This window comes from Diabrotica undecimpunctata, chromosome 3, assembly GCF_040954645.1.
Source record: "Diabrotica undecimpunctata isolate CICGRU chromosome 3, icDiaUnde3, whole genome shotgun sequence".
NCBI lineage: Eukaryota > Metazoa > Arthropoda > Insecta > Coleoptera > Chrysomelidae > Diabrotica > Diabrotica undecimpunctata.
The window spans coordinates 96,870,290-96,897,416 of record NC_092805.1 but is presented as its reverse complement, the minus strand read 5'-3'; the positions used below and the strand labels follow the sequence as shown (position 1 = coordinate 96,897,416).

The 27,127-nt window shown below is 31.5% G+C and overlaps 1 protein-coding gene and 1 long non-coding RNA gene across 2 annotated transcripts; both read left to right on the top strand.

Annotated features, from left to right (window-relative positions):
* The first annotated feature begins 3,667 nt into the window (after positions 1-3,667).
* LOC140435862 (uncharacterized) lies at positions 3,668-4,245 on the top strand. Its single transcript, XR_011950231.1, has 2 exons — positions 3,668-3,731; positions 3,993-4,245. It is a non-coding gene; the product is annotated as an uncharacterized lncRNA (long non-coding RNA).
* Positions 4,246-6,196: 1,951 nt separating this feature from the next.
* Positions 6,197-26,355, top strand: LOC140437077 (uncharacterized). The gene is made up of 2 exons (XM_072526332.1): positions 6,197-6,524; positions 17,303-26,355. Exons 1-2 carry the CDS (start codon positions 6,470-6,472, stop codon positions 17,563-17,565), a joined length of 318 nt encoding a protein of 105 aa, XP_072382433.1. The 5' UTR covers positions 6,197-6,469; the 3' UTR covers positions 17,566-26,355.
* The last annotated feature ends 772 nt before the right edge of the window (positions 26,356-27,127 follow it).

Below are 27,127 nucleotides of genomic sequence, written 5' to 3'. Positions count from 1 at the left end.
CTGGGTCCGTCCAGTGAATGATACTTTTTCATATATAAGGGTCTGGGAAAACGGTTAAGTTTGTTGGGTCTGGTAAAGATTGTTTACCATCTTAAATTTTTTTTTTATAAATTTTTTTACCCCTCTCAAGTTCCCTTGAACTAATACAATAAAACCACCTAAAAAATACAATATATACTTCTTTTAACATTATATTTCAACTGGGTCTTAGGTGGTCTGTTAAGTATCTTGGGACTGGTAGAGATAGTTGAATCAATATATATATATATATATATATATATATATATATATATATATATATATATATATATATATATATTATATTACAATGGTACAGTTACGAATTAGTGGTGCATTATTGCAATAATTAGTAATGGGTTTTACAAGTCTCGGTCTTTACTTACGTGTAGAACATATACAGGTTTATTATTTTTTGTCAGTTGAGAAACTCGACAGTAGAAGTAATAAACTTTAATGATGATGCAACTCTCTAAAATAGTGTTTTTAGCATACATAATTGTATTATCGGTTTTTTACATATTCCCAATAGTCAACAGAAGCACGTGAAAGCCAAACAGGGTCGTACTTATGTGTATCATATGATTTTTAAAAATATTTACTTTTGAAACTATTAGTGTAAGAATTTCTTGAAATTTAATAAATAAACCACAATTAAACTAAACTCTAAAAAATAGCACGACCAGTAAATAACTTAACAATAACTATAACATAAATATAACACAATATATTAACTTAAAAATTAACACCATAAAATTTGAATTTAAACATGCTGGCATGTTTGGATCTGTAACATGAGAATCTGTCTGGCTTAAGGCAATAAATTATATTTAATAGCCTCTTGACGAATGAGACGGCGGATATCAATACGTGCGTTTGTTGACAGATGGGAATATACTAAACGAATGAACTTTAATGGCTTCTAGTGATAATGTGTATATAGAATTGGATTCGAAATCCTTCGTAATTATTGGCAGTACAAGTATATTGTATAACACTAAAGAATCGGGTTGAAATGTCGACACTGCGGTCTGCGGCTTAAATTGGAACCACATTTATTTCAGGAGTTCCATATTTCGTTGATTATTTATTTTTTCAACTTCATCACAGAACGACACATGGTATTCTACAAACGAGCAAAACGGCACTAATTTGGGTCTTGTTTCACATATGTTATTAGGCCCAACGAGTTTTATTGTTGAATCATATGTTAGTTATTTTTTAGTTTATCAGAATTTTAAAATATTACAGTACACGCTGCTTAACATGCAAGTATCTGTCTTATAATTAATTGATTTTTTGTTTTTGTTTATATAGTACATTTCAAGAAATAGTTTTTTATAGTTGTTTTGTATATCCAAGATCTGATAAATTAAATGTGGGGACTGTTGTGTTTGAATAGTGTGCCACAGAACAAAAATTTTTCTCTGTTTTCAATCACTTTTGTGCTGCGTTATTCTTTGTCTTAACCACTGCGATATTTGCCCTATATACTGCCCATCACAGTCGAGACAATAAAATTGGTAAATGAAATGACTCTGATTTAGAACCGGTCTCTGGTCTTTAAGCTTCGAGAATAAGCTGTAATTTGATAATTGTAATTACATGCTGTGATATCTAGCTATTTTTTTTTGGGAATTCGATTCAGCAACTTGATTATATTGTTAGTTATTCCATTAACTTAAGGTAAGTTTTTGTAATCACGACCACTTAGGTAGCCGGGTACGACAGCTTTAAGTGTCCTCCGAAGCACGGTGGCGGCTTAGTTAAATTAGAAATTAAAAAATTTTTTGGTTTTACTGCCAAGAATTGAATATGGGCCCTCCAGATTGTTAAGCCAGTAACGTAATATCCTGAAATATTCAGTTGTATAAATCGTTGTGAACACCTGTAGGGAGTGGAGACTTATACAATAACAGCTAACATCAACAATCATCTTTAGCCCCTCGAATGTGGGTGTTAAGAATCCTTAAAATTGTTTGGGCAGATCATATAATCAACGCCGAACTATTTAGTCCAAATAGGTAGATAACGAGAACTGCTGCCAATAGTGAAGCGAAGGAAAGCTATCTACCTATTTAGGAACTCCAAATACCAATTTTTAATATTGATTATGGATGGCAAGATTGGAGCAAAAAGAGGCATCGTGAGAAGGAACTAGTCGCAGCTAAAAATATAAGGGAGTGGACAAACCTTAACACTCACACACTTTTCAGAGCCCTACGAGATCGAAACGAATATACTAGAATTGTCGCTAGGCACCTTAAGAAGAAGAAGAAACCTATATCTGATTCTAAATTTAGAAGTGGGTATACTCAAAAAGATGTTTTTAGTCGAAGTGTAAAAAGGTCAACGAGACTAAACACTGCATTTGTTTTATTATACTATTGTCGTTTCTGTAGCATATTTTTCATAAATTATGCAATTTTTAATGATTAGTAAATTAAAGTGGCAAAAAAAATTGTGATTATTACGAGACACTTGGTGATGTGCAACATTTTAGTATCGTTGTAATGTTCCATTGAAAACAATAATATTCGAAAGATTCTAAAGTTTGTTTTGTAATTCTATACTTTTTAAAATTTTAAAAAATTTTCTTAAATAAGAAATTATTTCAATTATTTCGATTGTCACATTTAAATTTAAATTTAATTTATTTAGTAATTGTTAAAAGTATGCCAATATTATACATATTAGCTTACAATTTTCATTTAAATGTTTAACTACTATTTCAGTAAGGTGTGTTTGCTTCAAAAACTAGTTAACGTTAGTTACAACACTAAGAAATAGAAGAAGAACTGTCACACTTTAACCTACATTAGTTTGTCAAATTTACCACTTAAAATACTAGTGACAACAAAAAAACTTAATTTTATCGTGCCAATAAGTCCCCCTTTTTAAAATTTAATGTCTGTTTTGTCCTTTTCATTGTGTTCTGTTTGTCCCCAATTGTCCTTAATTGTTTTAGTTTTGTCATTTTAACATAAATGACATCACAATTTTCTGCCAAAACAGAAATCAAATGCACTTTATCAAAAATTTGATGATTACAAGTCAAAGAAATTGCACACCCACAAAATAGTACAAGTACTTTCATTCATTGTCACACAACTGTCCTCTTTTGTAAAGATTGTAAAAATTGTAAAATTGTAAAACTTTCAATAAATTAACACACATCTGTAAGATATATCTCTGTAATAAATATAAATAATTTAAATAATATAAAACATCACTTTCATTTAACAAACAATCACATATACCTTATTCCTATTTCATTTGTTAACATCTCTTCCCTCAAGAAGCTCCCTTACTAATTGTCAGACAGTTACAATGTTAACCAAAGATCACCCATTATCAACAATACAGGATAGTTTGAACTATGTATCACGAGTCATTATTAACTAATAATAATCATTAACTAATAATTCTTGTACAGGCATGTAAGTAGTATTTTTTTTGTTACTAATTTATTACAATTCAATAGATTATCTCTTACAAATTTGTGGGTTTTTACTTTGTCTGCTTAATCAATTTTATGCATATTAATAAACATAGACATGTAATATTGGCATAATAACTATAACTTTTTTGATCTTTAATATGGGCTTTTTATAATTTCAGCGTTTAATTTACTTTGTACCGTTTGACCTGAAGATGCTTTGCAAAGTGTAGAAAGCGAAACCGGTCGTTTTGGTACTAAAATTAAATTGATTGTGAGTAAGTCTTATTTTATTTCTTTTACCTATTCAAAAGATACTTTATACGCGAGTGACTAATAGAGACACCTATACAGAATACAGATATAGAACACGACGACAAGAGAGATTATGCCGTTTGCCATACGAGTCGATTTTGTCAGTTAAATGTTTCACTTAAAAAATATAAATTGAATGTGTTATTGTGTGCAAATTCTAAATAAACAGTTTTTCATATCTTTAAAAAATGAATATGTTACCAACTTTTATTTTTTTCAGATATAGAATTCTTTTTTACTGACGAGGGACGCTTCGGATGTCTAAAGTGCTTCCATAGTTATAAGCAAAAGTCCCATTTACGAAGGCATATAAAGTACGAATGTGGGGTTGAAAAGCAATTCGTCTGTTTTAACTGCAATAGTAAATTCAAGCATCTAGATCATCTCAAGAGCCATCAACTGTCTAAAAGATGTCAATATAATGCTAGAAAGGGAAATTTTAGTTTCCCATAAATATAACTTCTAAAATTAAATGGTTTTTTCATTGATTTCTGCTTTGTTATCACAACATAATACATATTTTAAATTTTAGTTCAAAAGCATAGATCTTAAATTTTGTGACCAGAACTTAATATCGTTTGATTAAAGGCATCACATTTTGTAACCGAGTCTTATCGGTTTGCCACGAATGTATTGTTTACATCCGTGACGTCCGTAGTATTTTACCATTACTCGTCAGAAGGCAAATTTTGTACTGGTTGAAAATGTTGGTAACATCTATATTTGATCATGTTAATAAGTGCTTGTAACTTTTAAGCTTGATCATCTGGACTGTTCTGCAAATTGTCGGCAATATAAATATAATTTTGAATTTAAATAAATCGGTTCCTTCGCATAGCATCGACTACCAATTTGTTGTGAACATCTTTCCTGACCAGTACATCCTTTTTGGCGTTAAATGATTGTAACCGCTCAAAATCAGAATAGCAACAAAGCAACGAATTTCTGATAGTATTATTTCGGGATGTTTTTTTGATTTTTAAATTGAGCATATTTCTGAGCTTCTTTAGTAAGTAGTTCGAACATACATTGGTAAAAAATAACTAGAACAATTGAATAGCAGACATGTCGTTATATTTGGAATAATTGACCTCTGGAAATAAGCGAGCCATGGGCTCTAAATCATCACTAATCTATGTAGTAGAATTCTTTAGTAGAAGTTTTAGTAGAATTTTTTATTTATCCACTTGGTGGTGCTGGTTTCCAGATTTGTCAGGTTCAGCTATTGCTGATGTAGATGGTTCTGCCAATAGAGGTTGTACCTCCAATTGTGAAACATCCAATTAACACTCCAGTTAAGTTATACATTATTCCCCTAGTTCTTCTGAATCCTCATCTGATTCTGCATTTACTTCTGGTGGGGTTATAAATATCGCATCAACTTTCTGAACCTAATCGTCGTCATTATATATCATATTGAGTGTTTCGGATAGAGGAAAACCTTTACTAAAACAAAAACCGTATATTTTGAAATTATTATATAAACATATTACTATTTTGTCCTAAACACCTACGGATACCAAATGATATCACGCTAATTTAGGCCGTCATATCAAAAACAAACTAAAAAACTGATTCAAAATATTTTTATGCTCAAAACAAAATTACATACAAAATTAAACTATTTACATTAGCGTGTATATCAAATGTTTACTAAAATATGCAATACTAGTACGAAAATAAACTTACGCCCATCGAACATTCATAATTTCGACTGAAAATAAAAACTATTCGGGAAAAAAATTGCACCGCAATAAAATACAACAGTCGGCTCAAAATGATATAGAATGAAAGTCTGTCATGTCTGCTAACAGTGGCGCCTCAATAATATTGAGAGTGATTTTGATACCATATACTATATATTATATATAGTGTACCATATATATAGTAGTATAGTACAATGGAAAACTAACATTTTGATCTTTACTAAACTCATTTTGATTCAGTTTTCGCTAAAATAAATTAGTTTATTTGGTTTGTTTTTTTTTTTAAGAAACAAAACATGATTTTAAAAGACTATATAGATTTATTAGTTTATTTGTTGTAAGCATTTAAACAATTAAATTGTTAATAAAATATGACTGCCCAAAAATTCGGATTGTCTTGTTAAAAATTGGGATTCAGCGGGCGAAAATACATAAAAATCAGTAAAATCTCAATGATCACAAGCGGCCACGAAATCCCTCTTTGCCTCTAGACAATCAGGTATTTAGTTGCATTCAATAATCAAATTGATTTAATAGTACCACATAAATAAGCGATTACGAATTTAAGTGTCATAAATAAAACCCTCATTATGTAAACATATTTAATACATTAGTAACATTTAAATATGCCTAATCAGCAGTTATTGAATTAAGTTATTGTCAATAATCTTCAAACAATAATATGCAGTAATTCTTTATCTCTAATAACAATGCTAAATATTTTCCGGATATTAATTTGAGCTTAATGTCTTTCAAATTTCTTTTGTTGTTATCTCTGGGTAGGACTTTATTATTATTTACTTGCGAAGAATCATTCGTCTTTTTACCTGCTTTTGTAAATAGGTTTGTGTCTACAGAACAGTAAGTTGTTTTCAGTTGCCGTTAGTTGGTGTTAAAGCTGTATGCCAGTCGTAATGTGAAATTTATAAATTAGTTGAAGGTGTACAGTTTTTGGATTTGTACAGATCTTGAAGATTTTGTTGAAAATTGAATGGACGAGATGCCTTCTGCACTGCATAAAGTATTGGACGAATTGAGCCTACAAGGTAAAGTTTAAAATAGGAAAAACGCTTTTATATATTTTCACGGTTTGTATGGTACATTATTTTCGCATTACAGATATAAAAAATTGATATACTTATTATCTTATTCTTGTTATTTTACACATTAATATGCATCACAACGATCTGACTATTAGTCCGATTTTGGTCTATAAACTACAATGGACATAGATATTTTTTGTTAAGAGTGTGTATTTACAATTTTTTTTAAAGTTGCCTATAATAAATTGTTTAAATAGTTTTTATATACTAACATTTGCAATTGCATATGTGTGTTCTTTTAGATATTTCAAAATTTGTATATTTTAGATATTTCAAATTGTAGAAAAGTATGTTTGTGTTTCTAAAAATTTTCAAATATTTTTGTGATCTTTGTTTTTTCTATATATACATATATATATATATATATATATATATATATATATATATATATATATATATATATATATATATATATATATATATATATATATATATATATATATTGTTATGCTATTTAAATTGTATTATATTGCTTACTTAGGAAAAATCCTGTCTATATTTATTAAATGAACTAATCTCCAATTAATCACAATAAATCAGCATTAATTAATTACAATCTCAGGCTATTTAAATTGTACGATTTACCTTTGATCGTGGATTCAAAATATTTTCCAATTGGCGTCCTAATCGGGATAGGTAATATGACCTGAATAAAATACATAGAATTTCAACTGAACTATATGTGAGATGTCCTTTATTTTAATGAAATTTTATACAACAATCAATCCTGTAATATTTGCAATATACTAACTTTAAATATATGAGAAGTTGTTTTCTATCATGGACCCAAATGTTATTTTACATTGATTTTTAATATGTGTTATAACTAAGCTCTTTTTATAATTCCTTTTTTTTTAGTGATCGCAAAATTAACTGTCTCTATTATTTATTCAATTTACTTAATTAATAAATGAAAATCACACTCCGGCTCTAATGAAATTTGACTGACCTTTCCTTCTCTGCCGTTGCAATTCTATGGCCACGCCACAACAAAAAAATCCTTTCTCTGCTTCTGCTCCTATTGTGGTCCAGATGACGTACACCTTTCTCCTATCTGTCCTTGTATCTCCAAATGTTTCCGGCTTCGTCTGCTATTAATATTCTTAGGCCCTTTGGTTTTCTATCTCTCTGTACCCCGTTCCTCACACTGGTCAGCTTTTCCACCGCAAATAAACACACCCGGTAAATTACGTCTTCGGGACTTCAAACAAACACAAATCACAAAGCTCCTTCCTTCTTGGACGACGAAAACTGACTGACTAACCTTTTTTTCTCTCTCCTATCTCATAGCCAAAACCAAACCTCCTTGCATTCAAAATTTGACCAATAAAAATCATCCACCTCTTGTGAGTATATCGTTACCACCCAACTCTCTCTATAAAACGTCATTCGGGTAATTCCAGAAAACAAATCTTCTTTAATTATTCTAACTAAATCTATCTACTTTACAAATATTTCTTACTAATAGCTACAAACGATACCTGTTTCTCAATTCAATGTCTTTTGTTAATAAACTTTTACCGATATAATCTTTCGGGGAGAAAACCACCGCAAATCCCGGTCCATTGTTCAACACTTTCTATATACACTTTTATTCCGGGTAAAACCATTCCACAATCACCGACTTATTTAAATTTCTTATCGATAATATTTGAAAGTCTTGTCTCTGAGGCCTAATGAACAATTCTTCGAACAACTTAAAATACATATTTTGTCTTATACAGGATGTTTGAAAATTCATATGCCCGTGTCTTTATGAAATATCAATAATTTTAATTTTTATTTAAGTAATAAAATTTGTATATCGGTTTTTTATTGCTTATGGACATTCAAAAGTACAACAAATCCCCGCCTTTGTAATCGATAAAATTTATCAATTTATGCAACTAAATTTTCTCGAGGCAAAATAAACGCACTTCCTGTATGCTATCTGTACTTATGCTACGTATTATCCTATCCTACTATCTACTTTATACAAATTTAAATCTTCATTCGTGATATTTATATACATCATGGATATTATAAATACCTCTGATCTTTTCAGAATCCATATGTTTCAACTCATAGCTGTTTACTCCATCTTCGTTGTTTACTATGTATGGCCCTTCGAAAACAGGCATCAATTTTGCGCAAATACCGGTCTGAAGATTTGACACTCTTAATGCTCTTACCATTACTTTGTCACCCTTTTGGAAAGTTACTGGTCTTCGTTTCCTATTATGACCCTGTCTCTGGATGTATTTCTCATTGCTTCTTCTTAATCTCCTCTGAACGGTTTCTATAACCTGTCGATACTCTCTTTGTTCTGGATCTTCCCACGGTCTTATCGGCATGACGCCTTTCATGATGTATTCTGGTGTTTCTTTCGTTACTGTACTTGGCATGGAATTTAGGTACATCTCTATTTCTCCCAATTTTCTGTCCCATCGCCGATGTTGACCATCCGTTGCAATACGAAGAAATTTCGTTACCTCTTGTATAAATCGCTCAGAAGGATTACTTTGGGGATGCCTGATGCTTACAAAGTTCGTCTCGATTCCCCGTTCTCTAAGCTGTCCCTTGAAACGATCATTTCGGAAGTACGTTGCATTGTCTAGTAAAATTTTTCTTGGGGTTCCTACCGTAGCGATGAAATTGTCTATTTTTCTCAATATTTCTTCCCCTTTTGTGGTGCGGCAACTATATAATTTTACGTATTTTGAGAACACATCCACCATCACCAGAATATGCTTGTTCCTTTGCGTGGTCACAATTAGATCGCTTAACATGTCGATGGCTATAATGTCCAGGTTGTTCCGGGAAACAATGCTCTTTGCAATATTTTCGTTTTTAAAATTCCTGCTCTTGTATTTCTGGCATACTTCGCATTTCTGTGTGATCTCTTTTGCAATGCGGTAATCTTGTCGACTGATGTAGTTTTCCCTAAATACAAGCCATACCTTTCTACTGCCAATATGTCCATTTTCCTCGTGTAGTTTCTTGATGATTCTTTCTGCCAATGTCGGTGTCACTAAATATAATTCCTTTCCGTCTATTCTCTTAAAAAATATCTCGTTTTCTAGCTCTGCTCTTCTCTTTTCTCTTTCTTCTAGGCCTTCCTGGTCGGTCCTTATCTCATTTAACGAAAATATCCCTTCGTCTTGTGTCAGTATATTCAATCCCACATGTAATGTAATTGTCTCCTTTTTTCCTGTATCTTCGTCCCGTGTTAAAGCGTCAGCTATTATGTTGTCTTTCCCTTTGATGTATCGAAATTGGAAATCATACTCTTGTAAGAGCAGAATGCCTCTGTGTATTCTGTTATTTACCAATCGATTCTTCATGATGTGTATCAATGCTGCATGATCCGTTTCGATGGTGAATTTAGCTCCCAATAAGTAAAACCTTAATTTGTTTACGCAAAATAGTACACTGGCGAATTCCAACTCGGTGACACTGTATTTTCTCTCATGTGTTTTAGTCACTCGAGATATAAAACATATCGGAACCTCTTGGCCGTTTTGTATTTGCGACAACACTCCTGCAAATTTCTGTATCGACGCATCCGTACGGAGTATAAACGGCAAATTGTAAATAGGGTGATATATTTTTGTTCCTTTAGCAAATTCTTGTTTCAATATTTTGAAAGCTTCCTCCTGTTCTTCTTTCCAATTCCATTTTGTCCCTTTCTTTAACAATTTTATTAAAGGAATTTCTTTTTGGCTTAAATCGGGAATTAATTTCTTGAAATAATTTATCGTACCGAGAAACCCTCGCAATGTTTTTAGATTTGTTGGTCTTGGGTATTCGTCGATGAGCTTTACTCTGTCCTCGGCTAGACTTACAGTTTCGGTGTCAAGTTTGAAACCCAAATAAATCACTTCCTTTTGAAAAAATTGACATTTTTCAATGTTTAGTTTTAATCCCGCTGTGTCCAATTCTTTCAAAATTATTTTGATATGTTCCACATGACTCTGCATATCTTGTGAAAAAATTAATAAATCGTCGATGTAATGGACGATGAACTCTTCATGGTGATTCAAAATGGTATGCAAAGCTCGTACAAGTGCTGCACAGGCGCTTTGTAATCCAAACGGAACTACCTTAAATCGGTATACTATACCATCAATTGAAAAGGCAGTGTAGTTTCTACACTTTTCAGCCAAAGGTATTAACCAAAAACTATGCTTTAGATCAATTTTTGAGAAAATATGTGATCCCGTGATCCTTCCAAAAATGGCCTCGATATTTAACGGTGATTCATATTGTGATACTGTGTGTTGGTTGATATTTCGGGCATCTAAACAGAGTCTTAACTCTCCACTGCTCTTCTTCACTATCACAATTGGGTTAATATAGGGTGAGTCACATCTCTCAATGATTTGATCTTCCAACATTTTTTGATTTCTTGCTTTACTTCTTGCCGATACTTATAAGGAATTGGATAAGTCTTCGATCGAAAATTTCTCAAGTTTTTCACCTCAAATGAGTGCTCGTATTTTGTGGCCACTCGGTTTTCCTCATTTATCAGCGTTTCATAGTCTCTTAAAATTATACGCAAATCATTTTCTTTGCCTTCTCCACATATCAATTTTTTTTCTCTCCCATCAAATTTTTCGCACATATTCACCGTGTACTCCGTGTCTTCTTCAAACACCACTGTCTCCATTGTGTCCTCTTCATTTTCCTTTGTATTTTTTTTTGTTGGGCTCGTCTCTTCTTTTGAGGAATCCCAAGTTTTGCTTTTATTTCTTGTCAAAATTTTTCCATCTTCTTCTCCTGAGCTCGTCTCATCTTTTGAGGAATCCCAGGTTTTTTTTTCTTTGATCTTTTTCAGACCTTTTCCCCTCTTTCTTCCTTTTCCTTTCTTCGTCGCCAGGTTCATTTCCACCGTTTGTTCTTTCTCTGATTCGTCCGTAATTTGTTTCTCTTGTTCCTTATCCTGTTCTTCTTCTTTTTCCTTGGTTATTTTCATCGTATTGGTTTTGAAGTCGATCACTACATGTTTTTCCGTTAATTCGTCAACGCCTACAATCATGTCATGTGACATATTCGGCATTATTACACATTGAAGTGCATACATATTTTTTTTCAATCGTACCATTACTCGTATACCTTCATTTATTGTTGCCAATGTCCGTTTATTTGCGCCCACTAAATTCACCCTAGGTATTTTATAAATTAGACTTGTTAAATTTACTTCTTCGATTAATTTTCTGTTGACCAGTGTTATTTCAGAGCCTGTGTCTATCATAATTTTAATTGGTTTCTCATTTATAAATCCATCCACAAATTTTAAATTAACTCCATTTCTCTTTTCATTGTTTCCTGCCAGTTTAATAAATTCCTTGGGGTGACAAAAAATTCCTGTTTGTTTCTTCGTTTTTAGTGAGCGCCTTCTTGAAAACACGCCTGTTGTTCTTCTGTGTTTTCTCTCCCGTCATCTTCTCTCTCATATTCATTTTCTTCTCTTTGCATATTATTTATTTCTCTTCTGTTCTCTTTTGGTCTATCATTCCCGTATCGATTACCGCGAGATTCCTGTTCATTCCGTGGGTTATTGTATCTGTTTCCTTGGTATGGGCGGTTATTTCTACTCTGATTTTCCCGATCCCTGTTTTCATTCCATCTCTGGGTTCTGGGTTCATAATTCTCTCTTCCGTTCGGTCTATTTTCATATCCCCGTCTAGGTATGAATTCTCGTCTTGTATAATCTCTTCTAAAATTTTGAACTCTATCTCTATATTCTTGGTTTTCTCTTTGTCTATAATTTTCTTGCGGTCTTCTTTCTCTTCTTTCATGCCTATGTGATTCTCTCATTTGCAAAAATTGACATAAGCTGTCAATGTCCTTGTAATTTTGGAGATTTATGTGGTCTTCCAAGGTATCTTCAAAATGTCGCGATATCAACTCTACCAATTGTTCTGATGAATAATTATATTGCAAATGTTTTGCATTATTATAGAGTTGTAATGCGTACATCTTTTCTGATACGCCCATCCTCTCATGGTATTTTCCATTTTGTAACTCTTTATTTACTTGTAGTTGCTGGATTTTTCCCCAGAAATAATTTAAGAATCTTCTCTCAAAATCTTGCCAATTGTCCAATTCTTCTTCCTTGCTGACAAACCAAAGATTTGCCTCTTCTGTGAGATGGTTTCTGATGGTTTCCTTTGCTGTTGCAAACGGTCCTATGTATTTGACTTTTTCCTTTAGGTTATTTATAAAAGGCACTGGGTGTATTTTCCTTATATCCCCGCCAAATCGTACTTTTACGTCTTCTGTGCTATGTACGATGACTTCCTTTCTTTCTACTCCTCTTATCTCCATCTCTGCAATTTGTTTAAATCTCCTTTCCGTTTCTTTCCGGTCTTCTTGTAGCGCATTTTCAAATTTTATTTCTATCTGTTCTAATTCCCTTTTTTGCATACTCTGAATATCCTTCATTTTAGTTTCGATTTCTTCTCTCTGCAATTCTATTTTCCTCTCTGTTTCTTCCCTACTTCTTTCTAAACAGACTTTTATTTCGTTTTCATATTTGTCCATACGCGTTTCCATTTTTTGTTCCATTTTTCTTTGGTTTTCTTCCAAATTGTCCAATTTTTGTTCCGTTCTTTGTTGTGATTCATCCATTATGTGTTTTGTTTCCAGTTGATTTTTATCCATTTTTTGTGACGATTCTTGTATTTGTTGTGTCTGTATTTGCATCATAGCTAATAATTTTTCTAACATCCCTGTTTCTTTTCTTTCCTCCATTATTGTAGCATTTCCTTCATTATCCGATCCTTCATCAATAATTGTTTCCTCTTCTATCTTATCCTCTTTCCTTTCTTGCGTTTTGCTTTGACTCCTTGTGACCGACATGTTCGTTAGATTATTTATCCCCGCCAAATATGAAACTTTGAAATTTGTGCAATAATTTCCCCGCCAAATATAAAATTCTACTGGTCTGTTGCAACAAACGGGACTTTTCCTGTTCAAATGTAATAACTCTTGAGTACGAGTATCAAATTTCAATATCCCACAAATAAATCAAATGGTAAAATATCAAATGTCAAAATCAATCAAATCATTCAAGTATGGTAAAATTATCAAATTTAAATATCACACAAATAAATCAATTATGGTAACCTATAAATTGTCAATATCACGAATAAATCAATTATGGTAAATTGTATCTTAAAAAAAATATATAATCTTTATGTCCTCAATTTTTACATAATATTTCACTTTATCCCCGGCATATAAACTTTCAAATATCTGCTCGTCTACTCCTATCCTTTCAAATTTGCCAACTAGAAATATTTTTCAAAGCTTTACACGTTGGGGGCCATTTTGTTATGCTATTTAAATTGTATTATATTGCTTACTTAGGAAAAATCCTGTCTATATTTATTAAATGAACTAATCTCCAATTAATCACAATAAATCAGCATTAATTAATTACAATCTCAGGCTATTTAAATTGTACGATTTACCTTTGATCGTGGATTCAAAATATTTTCCAATTGGCGTCCTAATCGGGATAGGTAATATGACCTGAATAAAATACATAGAATTTCAACTGAACTATATGTGAGATGTCCTTTATTTTAATGAAATTTTATACAACAATCAATCCTGTAATATTTGCAATATACTAACTTTAAATATATGAGAAGTTGTTTTCTATCATGGACCCAAATGTTATTTTACATTGATTTTTAATATGTGTTATAACTAAGCTCTTTTTATAATTCCTTTTTTTTTAGTGATCGCAAAATTAACTGTCTCTATTATTTATTCAATTTACTTAATTAATAAATGAAAATCACACTCCGGCTCTAATGAAATTTGACTGACCTTTCCTTCTCTGCCGTTGCAATTCTATGGCCACGCCACAACAAAAAAATCCTTTCTCTGCTTCTGCTCCTATTGTGGTCCAGATGACGTACACCTTTCTCCTATCTGTCCTTGTATCTCCAAATGTTTCCGGCTTCGTCTGCTATTAATATTCTTAGGCCCTTTGGTTTTCTATCTCTCTGTACCCCGTTCCTCACACTGGTCAGCTTTTCCACCGCAAATAAACACACCCGGTAAATTACGTCTTCGGGACTTCAAACAAACACAAATCACAAAGCTCCTTCCTTCTTGGACGACGAAAACTGACTGACTAACCTTTTTTTCTCTCTCCTATCTCATAGCCAAAACCAAACCTCCTTGCATTCAAAATTTGACCAATAAAAATCATCCACCTCTTGTGAGTATATCGTTACCACCCAACTCTCTCTATAAAACGTCATTCGGGTAATTCCAGAAAACAAATCTTCTTTAATTATTCTAACTAAATCTATCTACTTTACAAATATTTCTTACTAATAGCTACAAACGATACCTGTTTCTCAATTCAATGTCTTTTGTTAATAAACTTTTACCGATATAATCTTTCGGGGAGAAAACCACCGCAAATCCCGGTCCATTGTTCAACACTTTCTATATACACTTTTATTCCGGGTAAAACCATTCCACAATCACCGACTTATTTAAATTTCTTATCGATAATATTTGAAAGTCTTGTCTCTGAGGCCTAATGAACAATTCTTCGAACAACTTAAAATACATATTTTGTCTTATACAGGATGTTTGAAAATTCATATGCCCGTGTCTTTATGAAATATCAATAATTTTAATTTTTATTTAAGTAATAAAATTTGTATATCGGTTTTTTATTGCTTATGGACATTCAAAAGTACAACAATATATATAAAATAAAGTTTTATTTTGAGGTTGCAGTCATTAATAGGGCAGGAAAGTAAAACTCTTTGTTCTTTAATCAAGCTTTCGCAAAATTTATTTGCTTCTTCAGGATATGCTAAAATATGGTAACAGTAAATACAACGAAATTAGAACTAAATAGCATTGTATAAAACTAGTAAAAAAAAACTTACAACATGAGGTTAATCCATTAAATTTTCAAATTTGCAAAACATTAAAACTTAACTTATTTTAAAAATTATACAGTTATGTAAGTACAATATTCCAATTTAATTTAATTTTGTAAAAATTTATTTTGACATTGATTGTTTGATTTATGTCAGAAAGACACTCGTTTCTGTTTATTATATTTTTTGTTGTTGATAACTAGCTCTTGATTGTTATTATGGTTACGTACAAATTTGGCGCCACTTTGTACGTAACCATAATAACAATCAAGAGCTAGTTATCAACAACAAAAAATATAATAAACAGAAACGAGTGTCTTTCTGACATAAATCAAACAATCAATGTCAAAATGAATTTTTACAAAATTAAATTAAATTGGAATATTGTACTTACATAACTGTATAATTTTTAAAATAAGTTAAGTTTTAATGTTTTGCAAATTTGAAAATTTAATGGATTAACCTCATGTTGTAAGTTTTTTTTTACTAGTTTTATACAATGCTATTTAGTTCTAATTTCGTTGTATTTACTGTTACCATATTTTAGCATATCCTGAAGAAGCAAATAAATTTTGCGAAAGCTTGATTAAAGAACAAAGAGTTTTACTTTCCTGCCCTATTAATGACTGCAACCTCAAAATAAAACTTTATTTTACATAACGTGTCAGTCAATAATACCTAACTACTTTATATATATATATATATATATATATATATATATATATATATATATAATATAATGGCATGTATCGCGCAACACAAAAACAAAATAGGTATATCGATTAAAGGTAACCGTAAATACGTATTTCTGACTATTTGGTCGTCATCAGTACGGTACAGCCAAGTTTGAAAAGCAGCGTGTTACAGCTACCTGATAGAAGAAATACCAAACGTTTAAAACAAATAGAAGAGGCCAATGCAAGTAAATAATAAAGGTAAAATATATTGGAATATCTCGCAAAACAGAAAAACAAAAAACAAAATAGGTATATTGATGGAAGACAAACGTAAATGCGTAAATGTTAACTTGGCAAAGGATCACTACAGGAGCAATGCAACCAATTGTGGCAATAGAGTTTGATATAACTTCCATCGATATACCTATTTTGTTTTTGTGTTGTGCGAGACATTCCATTACATTTTATGTAATGTATTCGAGCTACTTCGATCATGTTTCTGTTACTTGATACTGTCACTCAAGTGTGTTTTTGATTCAGTTAGTTCTATTGAAGTGCCACCACGCCCTGACAGGCTCAAGGAATGAGGAGGAGTTATATTGAATTTATCTAATGTCGTTTTCTACTCTTCGTCATATTATATCCCTCTTAGTTTGCACTATCCCAATTGTCCCGCTTTCATTGGTACACTTGTTTTATTTATGTTGTTAAGTTTCTTCATAATTCTTGGGTATTTACAGTTCATGTTTTTCTACTCAATAATTTTGATTACGAATTTTTGAAAGTGCAGCCAACCAAACGCTTTGATAAGCTCAATAAAACAGGGAAACAGAGATTTGTTGAATTTTATTGACTTACCTGCTAGTTGGCGTAAAGTGAACATTGCATCTACTATTGATCTACCAACATTAGCCCTAAATTCTAGTCGTTCTCTAGATACTGACACATAATTCTAGTTGGCACGTTTTTGGTAAAAAGTTTGTCATTATGATCATATAGTATTCACATTCTTTACTTCTCTTTCTTTCTGATATTATGGTCATTGTTAATCGTTATATCAATGTATATTTAGACTCAATTTTATTTTTAAACTGATTTCTTATTTTTCATTTTGTTTTGTATATTAATATAGTTTTTCTTTTAGATAAAACAGTAAAACCAAAGCGCTACCAAACAAGTACCAAAAAATGTATAAGATACTTAAAAGACATTAAAAAAGTAGAGGAAGAGACTGATGACTCAGAAAAAGAACAATCAGAGAGTATGAAGACTGAAAGTGTCAAAAGTGACATTGAATCAAAAATGGCTGCGGGAAACCAACCAGAAAAATTCAAATGTATGTCTGATAATTGTGATTTCGTTTGTAGCGACAGAGGAGAACTGATTAGGCATTTATATCAACATTAGCAATATTTTCGTTAATTTTGTTAGTATAAATTATATAAATGAAGTATTGTGTTAGCTATCGCAAAACCTAGCAAATCCTTTTTATGGATAAGAGGCTCATTTTAAATAAATTGTTAATACCCTTAAATACGCTTATTTATTACTCATTAAAATATGAAATTAAGTAAACAATAACAATAAAAATATCGATCTTGGTACAAAATAATAATAGTAGACATTAGATCCTACTATTCCATGTAACGTGCAGGAAGAACAGTATTGAGTGGAATATGTTTGCGATTTTCATCTTTCTTTCTGACTTACATTGATACATCAACATAATTTTCTTAAGTTTTTCTAGTTCTTTCCTTTTTTTATTAAGTAGGCAATAGGAACTTCACCATATCAGTAAAATTGTAGTTTTTCTTATTAGCTATCGTTACTTAATGTATTTTTCAATGATATTGATTTTACTTGGCCAGTCGTATCTAAATATGTTTTAAACCTTATGAATTATCTGCTCTAATTTATTAAAATATACTACCTACAGTGTTTTTTATATGCCCAATAATGCTGTCACTTTGATTCGTAAATTGTGATTGGTTTTATCATATTTCGGTGAATTTATATTTTAACATTTAAGGTTTAGTCCAGTCGTCAGAGATTTGACCTCTACATATCATACAAACGAGCTAAATTTTGTCAAGAATTTCAATTTTGGGACTCCAAAAAAGTTCTATTCCACTTCTATTCCCAGACTTCTCCCTAAAACCCTCCCCTAAGGGGGACAACGGGAAACATCGATTTATCAAGAACCTGTATCCCATAGAAAAAAAACGTTTTAAACAAGAAATGTCGCTGATATAATTTTGAACAAAAATGTTAATTAGCACTTTTTGTGTAGAATCAACCGTTCTCTCAGAAACAACGCTTGCAGCGTTGTTGTAAAATAAAGTAAAAGATTGCATTTCATTTCAATCGGAACTCCACCATTGCTCTACACGTGTTTCGAGTTATACAACTCATCATCAGGAGCACTTGTGGAAGTTCAACTGAAATGAAATGCAGTTGAACTAAATGTGAATGTGAACGAAATGTTGAACTTGAATGTTGAAGTAAAAAGATACTTCTAGCGTCGTTAAAAGTCTCTAGTAAGAGGCTTTGAGAGAGATTAAGAGGTTATAATAACCCAATACTAGACTGCATTTCATTTCAGTTGAACTTCCACAAGTGCTCCTGATGATGAGTTGCATAACTCGAAACACGTGTAGAGCAATGGTGGAGTTCCGATTGAAATGAAATGCAATCTTTTACTTTCATTTAAACGTCTTTCTCTACGTAAAGAGCGAAAAAGATAGTAATTTTCAAAGGTGAATCGTAGATGCATGTTGAAGTAAAAAGATACTTCTAGCGTCGTTAAAAGTCTCTAGTAAGAGGCTTTGAATTTGCGGTTCACCTAATTACTATCTGAGAGAGGTCTCTGGACTTCTTGTTACTTCATATATATATATATATATATATATATATATATATATATATATATATATATATATATATATAGATGCAAAAAAAGGAAGAGGACCACTTTCTTATGGCTCAGGAAAGTCTCCAAAATTTCCGTATTTGTAGTCCCACTCTTCTTTTCTAGCGATATTTCATCTACTGTGCCCTGTATACATTGACGTCACTGGTGGGTCCGTCAAAACGCGATTTAAAGAGCTTCAAAAATGCTTTCTTCTTTCAGTACCCTGTCCGATTATCAAACGTTGGCAATCATAATGGTTAATAATAATGTTGGTCGAAACAGATTAGCGGATGTCTCTTGATACCGCTCTCGGAGATTTTGGAGCCAGAATGATCTTCTTTGGCCGCTTCTTCCGGCGATTTTGCCCTGTAGTATGAGATGCAGAAGGTTATACCTCTCTGGATGTCTCATTACGTAGCCGAAATATTGTAACTTTCGAAATTTTATTGTTTTTGTTATTTCTGTGCTCTTTTTCATTCGGTGTAAAACTATTTTATTTTTTATTCGATGAACCTAACTTATTCGCAATACTCGTCGGTAAATCCACATCTCAAAGGCATCAAACTTGTCCATTAGTGTTTTTGTAAGAGTCCAGCTCTCTATGCCATACAGCAATGTGGAGAATGTTGGCGTACAGCGTATTAATCTGATTTTAAGCTTTAATGTAATATTAATGGAATATATTAATCCTTTATTGACCCTCAAATAGGTGATATTGTGGATTCTTTCTAACTCCATTTCATACGCTCTGATGTTCATGGGTTGGAACGGAGTAGATTTTAAAAAGTAGAGGTGACAAAACCCTTGCCTCACTCCACGTCGTATTTCCACTGCTTCCTTTGTGTTCTGACCAATTCGTTTGTTTGCACATTGATGCCAATACAAATTTTTTATAATATGGAAGCCTTGGTCACCAATTCCTACCTTTTTATCTAGTTTATCGTTTTTTAATTCTATTTTCCATGGCCTACTGTCCATGAGGCCACAAGCACGAAAAAACTGAAAGTGAGAAATAGAGTAAACTCTAATGGTTTTGGTGATATAAAGGAGGCTAACGGAAAATGGCACAGCAGAACAAACCAGGAGCTGTACAAGAGACCTAAAATAACACAGAAAATCAGGGCACATATAATTAGATGGTTGGGATATGTTTTACAAATGACAAAAGAAAGAAACGTCCTAGAGTTTTGCAAGAAGGAGAACAGGAGAAAAAAAAAGAGAAAGACCATGAAGGAAGTGGTTTGATGCTGTCAGGACTGACATAATAGGAACAAGGGACTGGAGAGAACAAGTGAACAACCTGGAAAAGTGAAAGAATCTAGTCTTGACTATCGATGCCAAGAACCTCTAACGCCTATAGTGCTGTTATATGTACGTATAAGCGTTAACTAAATTAATAGATTGTGTTCTTTCAATTCCGCTTTTATTTTCCGCTTATCACTTTAATGTAATTATGTATCTTAATACTCAATCTTGCATTTTTAATTCTGATTTTAAACAAGGAGCAGAAATATTTTATTTTATTAAAATATTTTTGCTTTTGAGTATATGGTACTAATCTTCCAATTCCAAATTTCTCTAGTTCAATTGACAGTTTAAATTATTGCAAAGTTTTCTTGTACCTACTACTCTAAAATAAATAAATTAGGTTATGCCATGCATTATACCAGTCATAAATAAATCGTCATGTTTGAACCAAGAGTACGATGTAAGAGTTTCATAATGTAACATTAAAGATAGATTTAATACAAGCACAAATATTAAAAAATTTCTATAGCTGACACCATACTTCTTTTGCAAATTTTAAACCTACGTGATTTTTTTAACAAAGAAATGCGACAAAATATTTCAGAAGTATATAATTGTAATATCGTGAACTCCCGAATTTATTATATATCTCTAAAGTACCTTAAAAAGACAAAGATGTAAACTATTGGTTACCTTTTTATTTAGTGTAGTGTGTAGTTACGGTAATTTCAAAATGTAAGAAACATGAGAGCAAAGCATACAGTCAGCGTCATCTGTTGAAGATGTCGTCGTGACAACTCTTGAGATGACGAGTAATCCCATATTGACCTTTCAGTCTAGCGAAGAAACGGTAGATGGCAGAGTATTCGGCTTAAAATACTCTTCGATATGAAAATTGAATTTAATATTTTATATTAAGTTAAATCCATTTTTTATTTTACTGACAATCGGATAATATGCTTACTACATAGTCGTAAGAAGATAACTTAATATTTATTATTGCTATGCTATACTTTCAGAACATGATGAAAGATACTGAAATGCCATATTCACAAATATCCGCTATTCTAAACATATATACAGTCAAATAAATTTCGCATTATATCGCTGCTTCCAAAATTATTTAAGTTGGCTTTGTGTACTGAAAACCATCCATTGGATTAAAATAGAGTATAATAATATGTAAAGGAAGTAATACTAATTTATTGTAGAAAATATATATAATAATAAATTAAAACCAATTGAGAAGAACTAAGTAATCTGCCTGCAAAATTGGTTAAAAGATTAATTTTAGATGTGAGAATTGATATTTGAATATTAGAATCAGTAAAAACAACCAAATAAACATGAGTTGCAAAGAAGGGTAACGCGGAATGATCACCAAATCAAGTTCTATCAGCCTTTTTTAGTTTTTTAGTAGTTTTTGGCTTTACCAATAATATACAGTTGTAAATGTGGATGCAAACTTGTATATCTGCAGGCTCCGAATATTGCTTTCTTCTTGGGCCACTTCTTTATTTTATCCTATCCATTACAATAAATAGTAATATCTCATTTTTATGACCTCTCCTTATATGTCCCAATTACGAAACTTTTAGTTGGTTTATAATTTGTACCAGTTCATGTTAGGTTACAGCTCTTCTTAACACTTCCTCGTTTGCCACACGATCAACACATTTCAAATGCTTTTATGTTATTTATTCGTTTTAAATCGAGGATTTGTTTCAGCCCCGTATGATATTTTGAGTCATGTATAACGTTTTACCAATCGGAGACTTAAGCTTACAGGGATCTCCTATTGTTTTCTCAATATTGATCCTATTTTCATGTTCTTTCTTATCTCCAAGTATGGCAGTGTCATCGGCATAACGTATGTTGTTTGTATGTATTCTGTTTATTTTTATTCCTTTTGCTGGGTTATAAATCTCTGGAATATCTCCTCTACACAGACATTGAACAGTAAAATACCAGATGAAGATCTACAAAGGGAAAAAAAGTGACAGATATAGAAATAAGAGCTTCAATATTTAAATTGATATAGGTAGACGAAATAACCTGAACAAAAAACTTGATATGAAGAAGCACAACTGAACAATTGAATGGTGTCTGGTAGCAGATTATCGCAACAACGGAATTGTAGCGGTGGAAAGGACTTCTCAAACGCCAGTTCAAATACTACATAATATAATAATGACGAGGTTGAACGTTATTTATTTTTATCGTGATATAATTGGTAATTTAATTTGTATATAATATAGTTGTACTATTATTTTTTTTTTTTCTGCTAAATTCTATAAATATCTTTTAATTGTGGCAAGTTCTCGATATATCCTTTTAAGATTCTCTCAATTGTTCTGTAACTAATATGAATGGTGATTATAAGTTACCATTATATTAGATTTTTATCACTCCATATTTAGGGTACATTAAAGAAGACTAAGTGAAGTAAGCATCTTTTCCTTGCCTTGGATAAAGAAATTGCAATCTGTTTTATTGATACCGATGTTTTGATGCCTATATAATCCAGAAAATATAAAGCAAAAATGTGTGAAGACCATCATCAAATATAATTAGAAATTTTCAAGTAACATTTTCTGGAAATCTTGTCTCATTCATGATGCGAATATATTTAAAATATAGTTTTTTGTTAAGATTTAACTGGCAGAATTTTATTATAAATTAAATAAGTGTTACTTATTAACAGTCAATAAATAAGAAGTAATACGCATATTTTGATATTAAAGACATGTAAAATAAATTTCAAATGATATAGGATATTTTTACAAATCAAATATTACCCTTGCGCTTAGTCTGACTGTCTGCTATGTCCTCGTGGGACCTTAAACAATGAGCATGTTACCCAACATCTGTATAATACCTGGGTATTCACATAATTGGGGGAATACATCCTAACATCTGCTCTTCTATTAACCGATATACATTGTACACAGACTTTTCTTGTTAATCTTAAGAGTACAGTATTTTTCAGTAATAGTATTTTTTTATTTTATGGCAGTTATATAATATAATTTTTGTAATCTATTAAGTATTAAAGAAACCAAAGAATCCCTTGTAAGCGGATAGATTATTGCGAATTTTAAGATTTTTGTTAATATTTTTAAATTAAATTAAAGTACGTATTGACCTTTACACTATACAAACCAAGTGAGGTAATACGAAAATTTTAATTATTAGTTTTACAGTTTACCTAAAAGTAAGGTAATATGCCCTAAATAGCCCGAACAAAAAGATCATTCCATATAATAGCAATAAATATTGTAGGTTTCAATATTTCGAAAGAAAATGGAAGATTTTTTCTTAGATAATAATTAAATAATTTGGTTTCTTATTGGAGATACGTAACCCATATAATAGTTGTCGAATGATCTAAATATCTGCAAAATGTTGCTACAATACCATTGTAAGCTGCGTTTTAAGTATTATATTAGAAATAATAAACTGTTAAGTACTGAAAATTCGCAATAGAGAAAAATGATATAGAAATATCTAGGACACTGGTAATTGGTATAGGAACAAGCTTTTTCAGCTTTCATGTTTCACCTCTATTTAGGTATGTACTATTGTGGGGATGAAGTAATATAACAAAAACTTGGACGTCTAATAAAATAGCTGTAACTACTTGTTCATCTTCTTCTTCGTCAACCATTTTCCATCCACTCCTAAGTGTAGGTTTTTAACAATTGCTCCATCTTTCTCTATCTTGCACCAATCTCATTCACTATTTGCCTGCCACTGCTCTTTTCTCATCTACCCATCTCTTTTGGTATCATCATATCTGGTTATGTTATCAGCCCAGTACCATTCCATTTTTGTAATTTCTTCCATGATATCTCTGATCTACAGCTCCCTCAGCTACATGATAAAGAAACTACAAGAAGAATATACCAAGACTGGCCTAGATATTAACCTCGCGAAAATAGAGTACCTATCTACAAGTGAAGAAGACATAGAAGATCTACAGATTGATGACAACGTAACATTCAAAGGAAAAGATTAATTCAAATACTTGGGGTTTATAATTACAAAAAGGCAACAACAGAGAAAGAAATTACACAAAGATTAGGACAAACAAGAACAGCAATCCGACAACTTAACTCAGTATGGTGAGATAGACACCTAAATAAGAAGACAAAAACACAGATTTATAAAACATTAGTGCAAAGCATTATGACATATGGGGCTGAAAATTGGATCATAAACAAGAAAAACAGCAGTAAGATAGTAGCAACAGAGATGGAATGCCTGCGAAGATGCTGCAGAGTAATAAGAATGGATAGGAGAAGTAATGACGAAATAAAGCAAAGAACATCAATTGAAACAGACATACTAACATACATAGAACAAAAAAGACTAAAGTGGTATGGACATGTAAGAAGAACTAGTGACAGCAGATGGATAAAGAGAATAACCGAATGGAGTCCCATAGGAAGGAGAAAAAAAAGAAAGACCCCGAACATCCTGGAGGAACGAAGTAGACGACGCCATGAGTAAGAGAGGCCTAAACGATTGAGAATGGAACAACCGAGAGAGATGGAAACGGTTGAGCGAGGGAAGGCAGTGAATACTGTAGAATCCCTGAATATATATATATATATATATATATATATATATATATATATATATATATATCCCTGATCTTAAAGAGTAATTAAAGCATCTAAATAATCAATATAGGGCGAGCCCTTGTGGTTTGAATAGCAAGAGATAAATCCCCAATCGGTAGAAGTATCGGAGGACCTCGCAAAAGATAGAGTGACAACGTTCCATAGAGGTATCAATCTGGCAATCAACCAGCAGAATTGTTTATTAAGACGAAGAAGAAGAAGACAAATAAAAAAAAATGAGAAAATAATGGATGTCAAAATTTAACATAAAATTCAAGGATATCTGAGGTTAAAACAAAAATATTACTAAAAATACAGAGAAATGAATATTGAAACCAGAAGAAAATTCTAACTTCCAAACAAAACTGGTTTAGACAATATACAAAGAACTGCTACAAAAAAACCCAACAGATTTAACTGTAAGGGGATAACTGTAACAACACGTTGATCGAAAAAACAAAAGAAAATTCGTATGTATTAGACTAGGACAACACCATCGTAAGTAGCATTAAACTTGAAATCCAAAAAAAGATCGTTCATCAACAAAGACCAGAGGTGCAGACAAGTTAAACGAGCATTGATGAGTTTACCACTGTCACCCGTAATAGCAAACCTTTTTATAAAGGACATAGAAAAAAAAGCCATACAAACAGCAGAACATAAACTTAAATTGTGGCTTTGGTATGTTGACGACAGGTTTATTATCTGGACACAAGGGGAAAAAACTAAACACATTCATGCAACACATTAATATCACCTACCCAAAATATAGTTCACCATGGAACGAGAAAACAACAACTTCTATTCTTAGTTGCGTTGACTATAAAGAAGGAACACGGAAGCGTACGATATAGGTACAGTATACCGAAAACTGACACACTGACAGACATTTACACACTGATTCATATCATCATCCTACACAATCTGTGAATGAGGAAATATATATTAAATAAACAGTTCTTAATTTAAAAATTATTATTTAATTAAGCCACAATTAAAGGTTAAAGTAAGTTTATGGACGTTTCAATTTCCACTTCGGAAATCGTTCTCAAAATACAAACATTAGTAAATTAAACAATTTTTGTTTTTTTGTTACTTGGTACAAAATTTTCTGACGCATATTCTCAAGTTAAAGTTGATTTCATGTAATCGAATGAACTATCTTACAAGTAAAGTCGTCCCAGGAACGCAACTCAACAATATTGTCAATATCATTTTAAAGTCGTCTACTTTAAAATGTATAATGTATGTCTGAATTGTTAATATACATGAGTCAGATAAAATTAAATTATTAGAAGAATTTTTCACCAAGTAACAAAAAACAAAATTTGTTTAATTTACTAATGTTTGTATTTTGAGAACGATTTCCGAAGTGGAAATTGAAACGTCCATAAACTTACTTTAACCTTTAATTGTGGCTTAATTAAATAATAATTTTTAAATTAAGAACTGTTTATTTAATATATATATATATATATATATATATATATATATATATATATATATGTATATATATGTATATATACATATATATGTATATATCTAATATATTTATACATTTTATATATATACATTATGTATTTTTAGCCAAAAAATTTTAAATAAAAAAGAATAGTTGCCTTAGAAGGCTTCTCACAAATGTCATGTGCTGCTTTGCGTTTATTACTAGCACCATGTGCTTGTTTATCCAGCTTTTTCAAATTTGTTTAATGATTATGATGCATTTCACTGCACGCAGTTAAATTTCTTGAACCCAAGGAATACACTTTTACCTTACACCAGCAATCCGAATATGTCATCGCCAACATATTTCGCCACTTTTTAATTCTTTGTGTTTGGTCAATTTCGCAGATTCTTCTAGTAATACTGGCTGTCCACGTCCACTTAACTTACAAAACTTGCCTTAATGGTCTTTTTACAAGTATAGTTTGTTTCACGAAAAATGGTTGAGTGCTTAATGGTTACCTGTGTTGATCCTATTGTGTATACAAGAGTCTCTCAATAAACTACCGAAGTATACAGGGCACTTCAGAAAGTTTGTTATTTAATATATTTCATTGGTAGCTGTGTAATACACGATTATAAAAATTTATTAAATTATTTCATATGGTAGTTTCAGGTTGTTCAAGTGAATATATTTGATAATTGAACAATTTTTAACATGAAGAAAAGTAGTTTTTTTTGT

Coding starts and splice junctions, on each gene's coding strand:
- LOC140437077 (XM_072526332.1), top strand. CDS start 6,470: ATGGACGAGATGCCTTCTGCACTGCATAAAGTATTGGACGAATTGAGC. Junction 6,525..17,302: donor GGACGAATTGAGCCTACAAG/GTAAAGTTTAAA, acceptor TTTTTCTTTTAG/ATAAAACAGTAAAACCAAAG.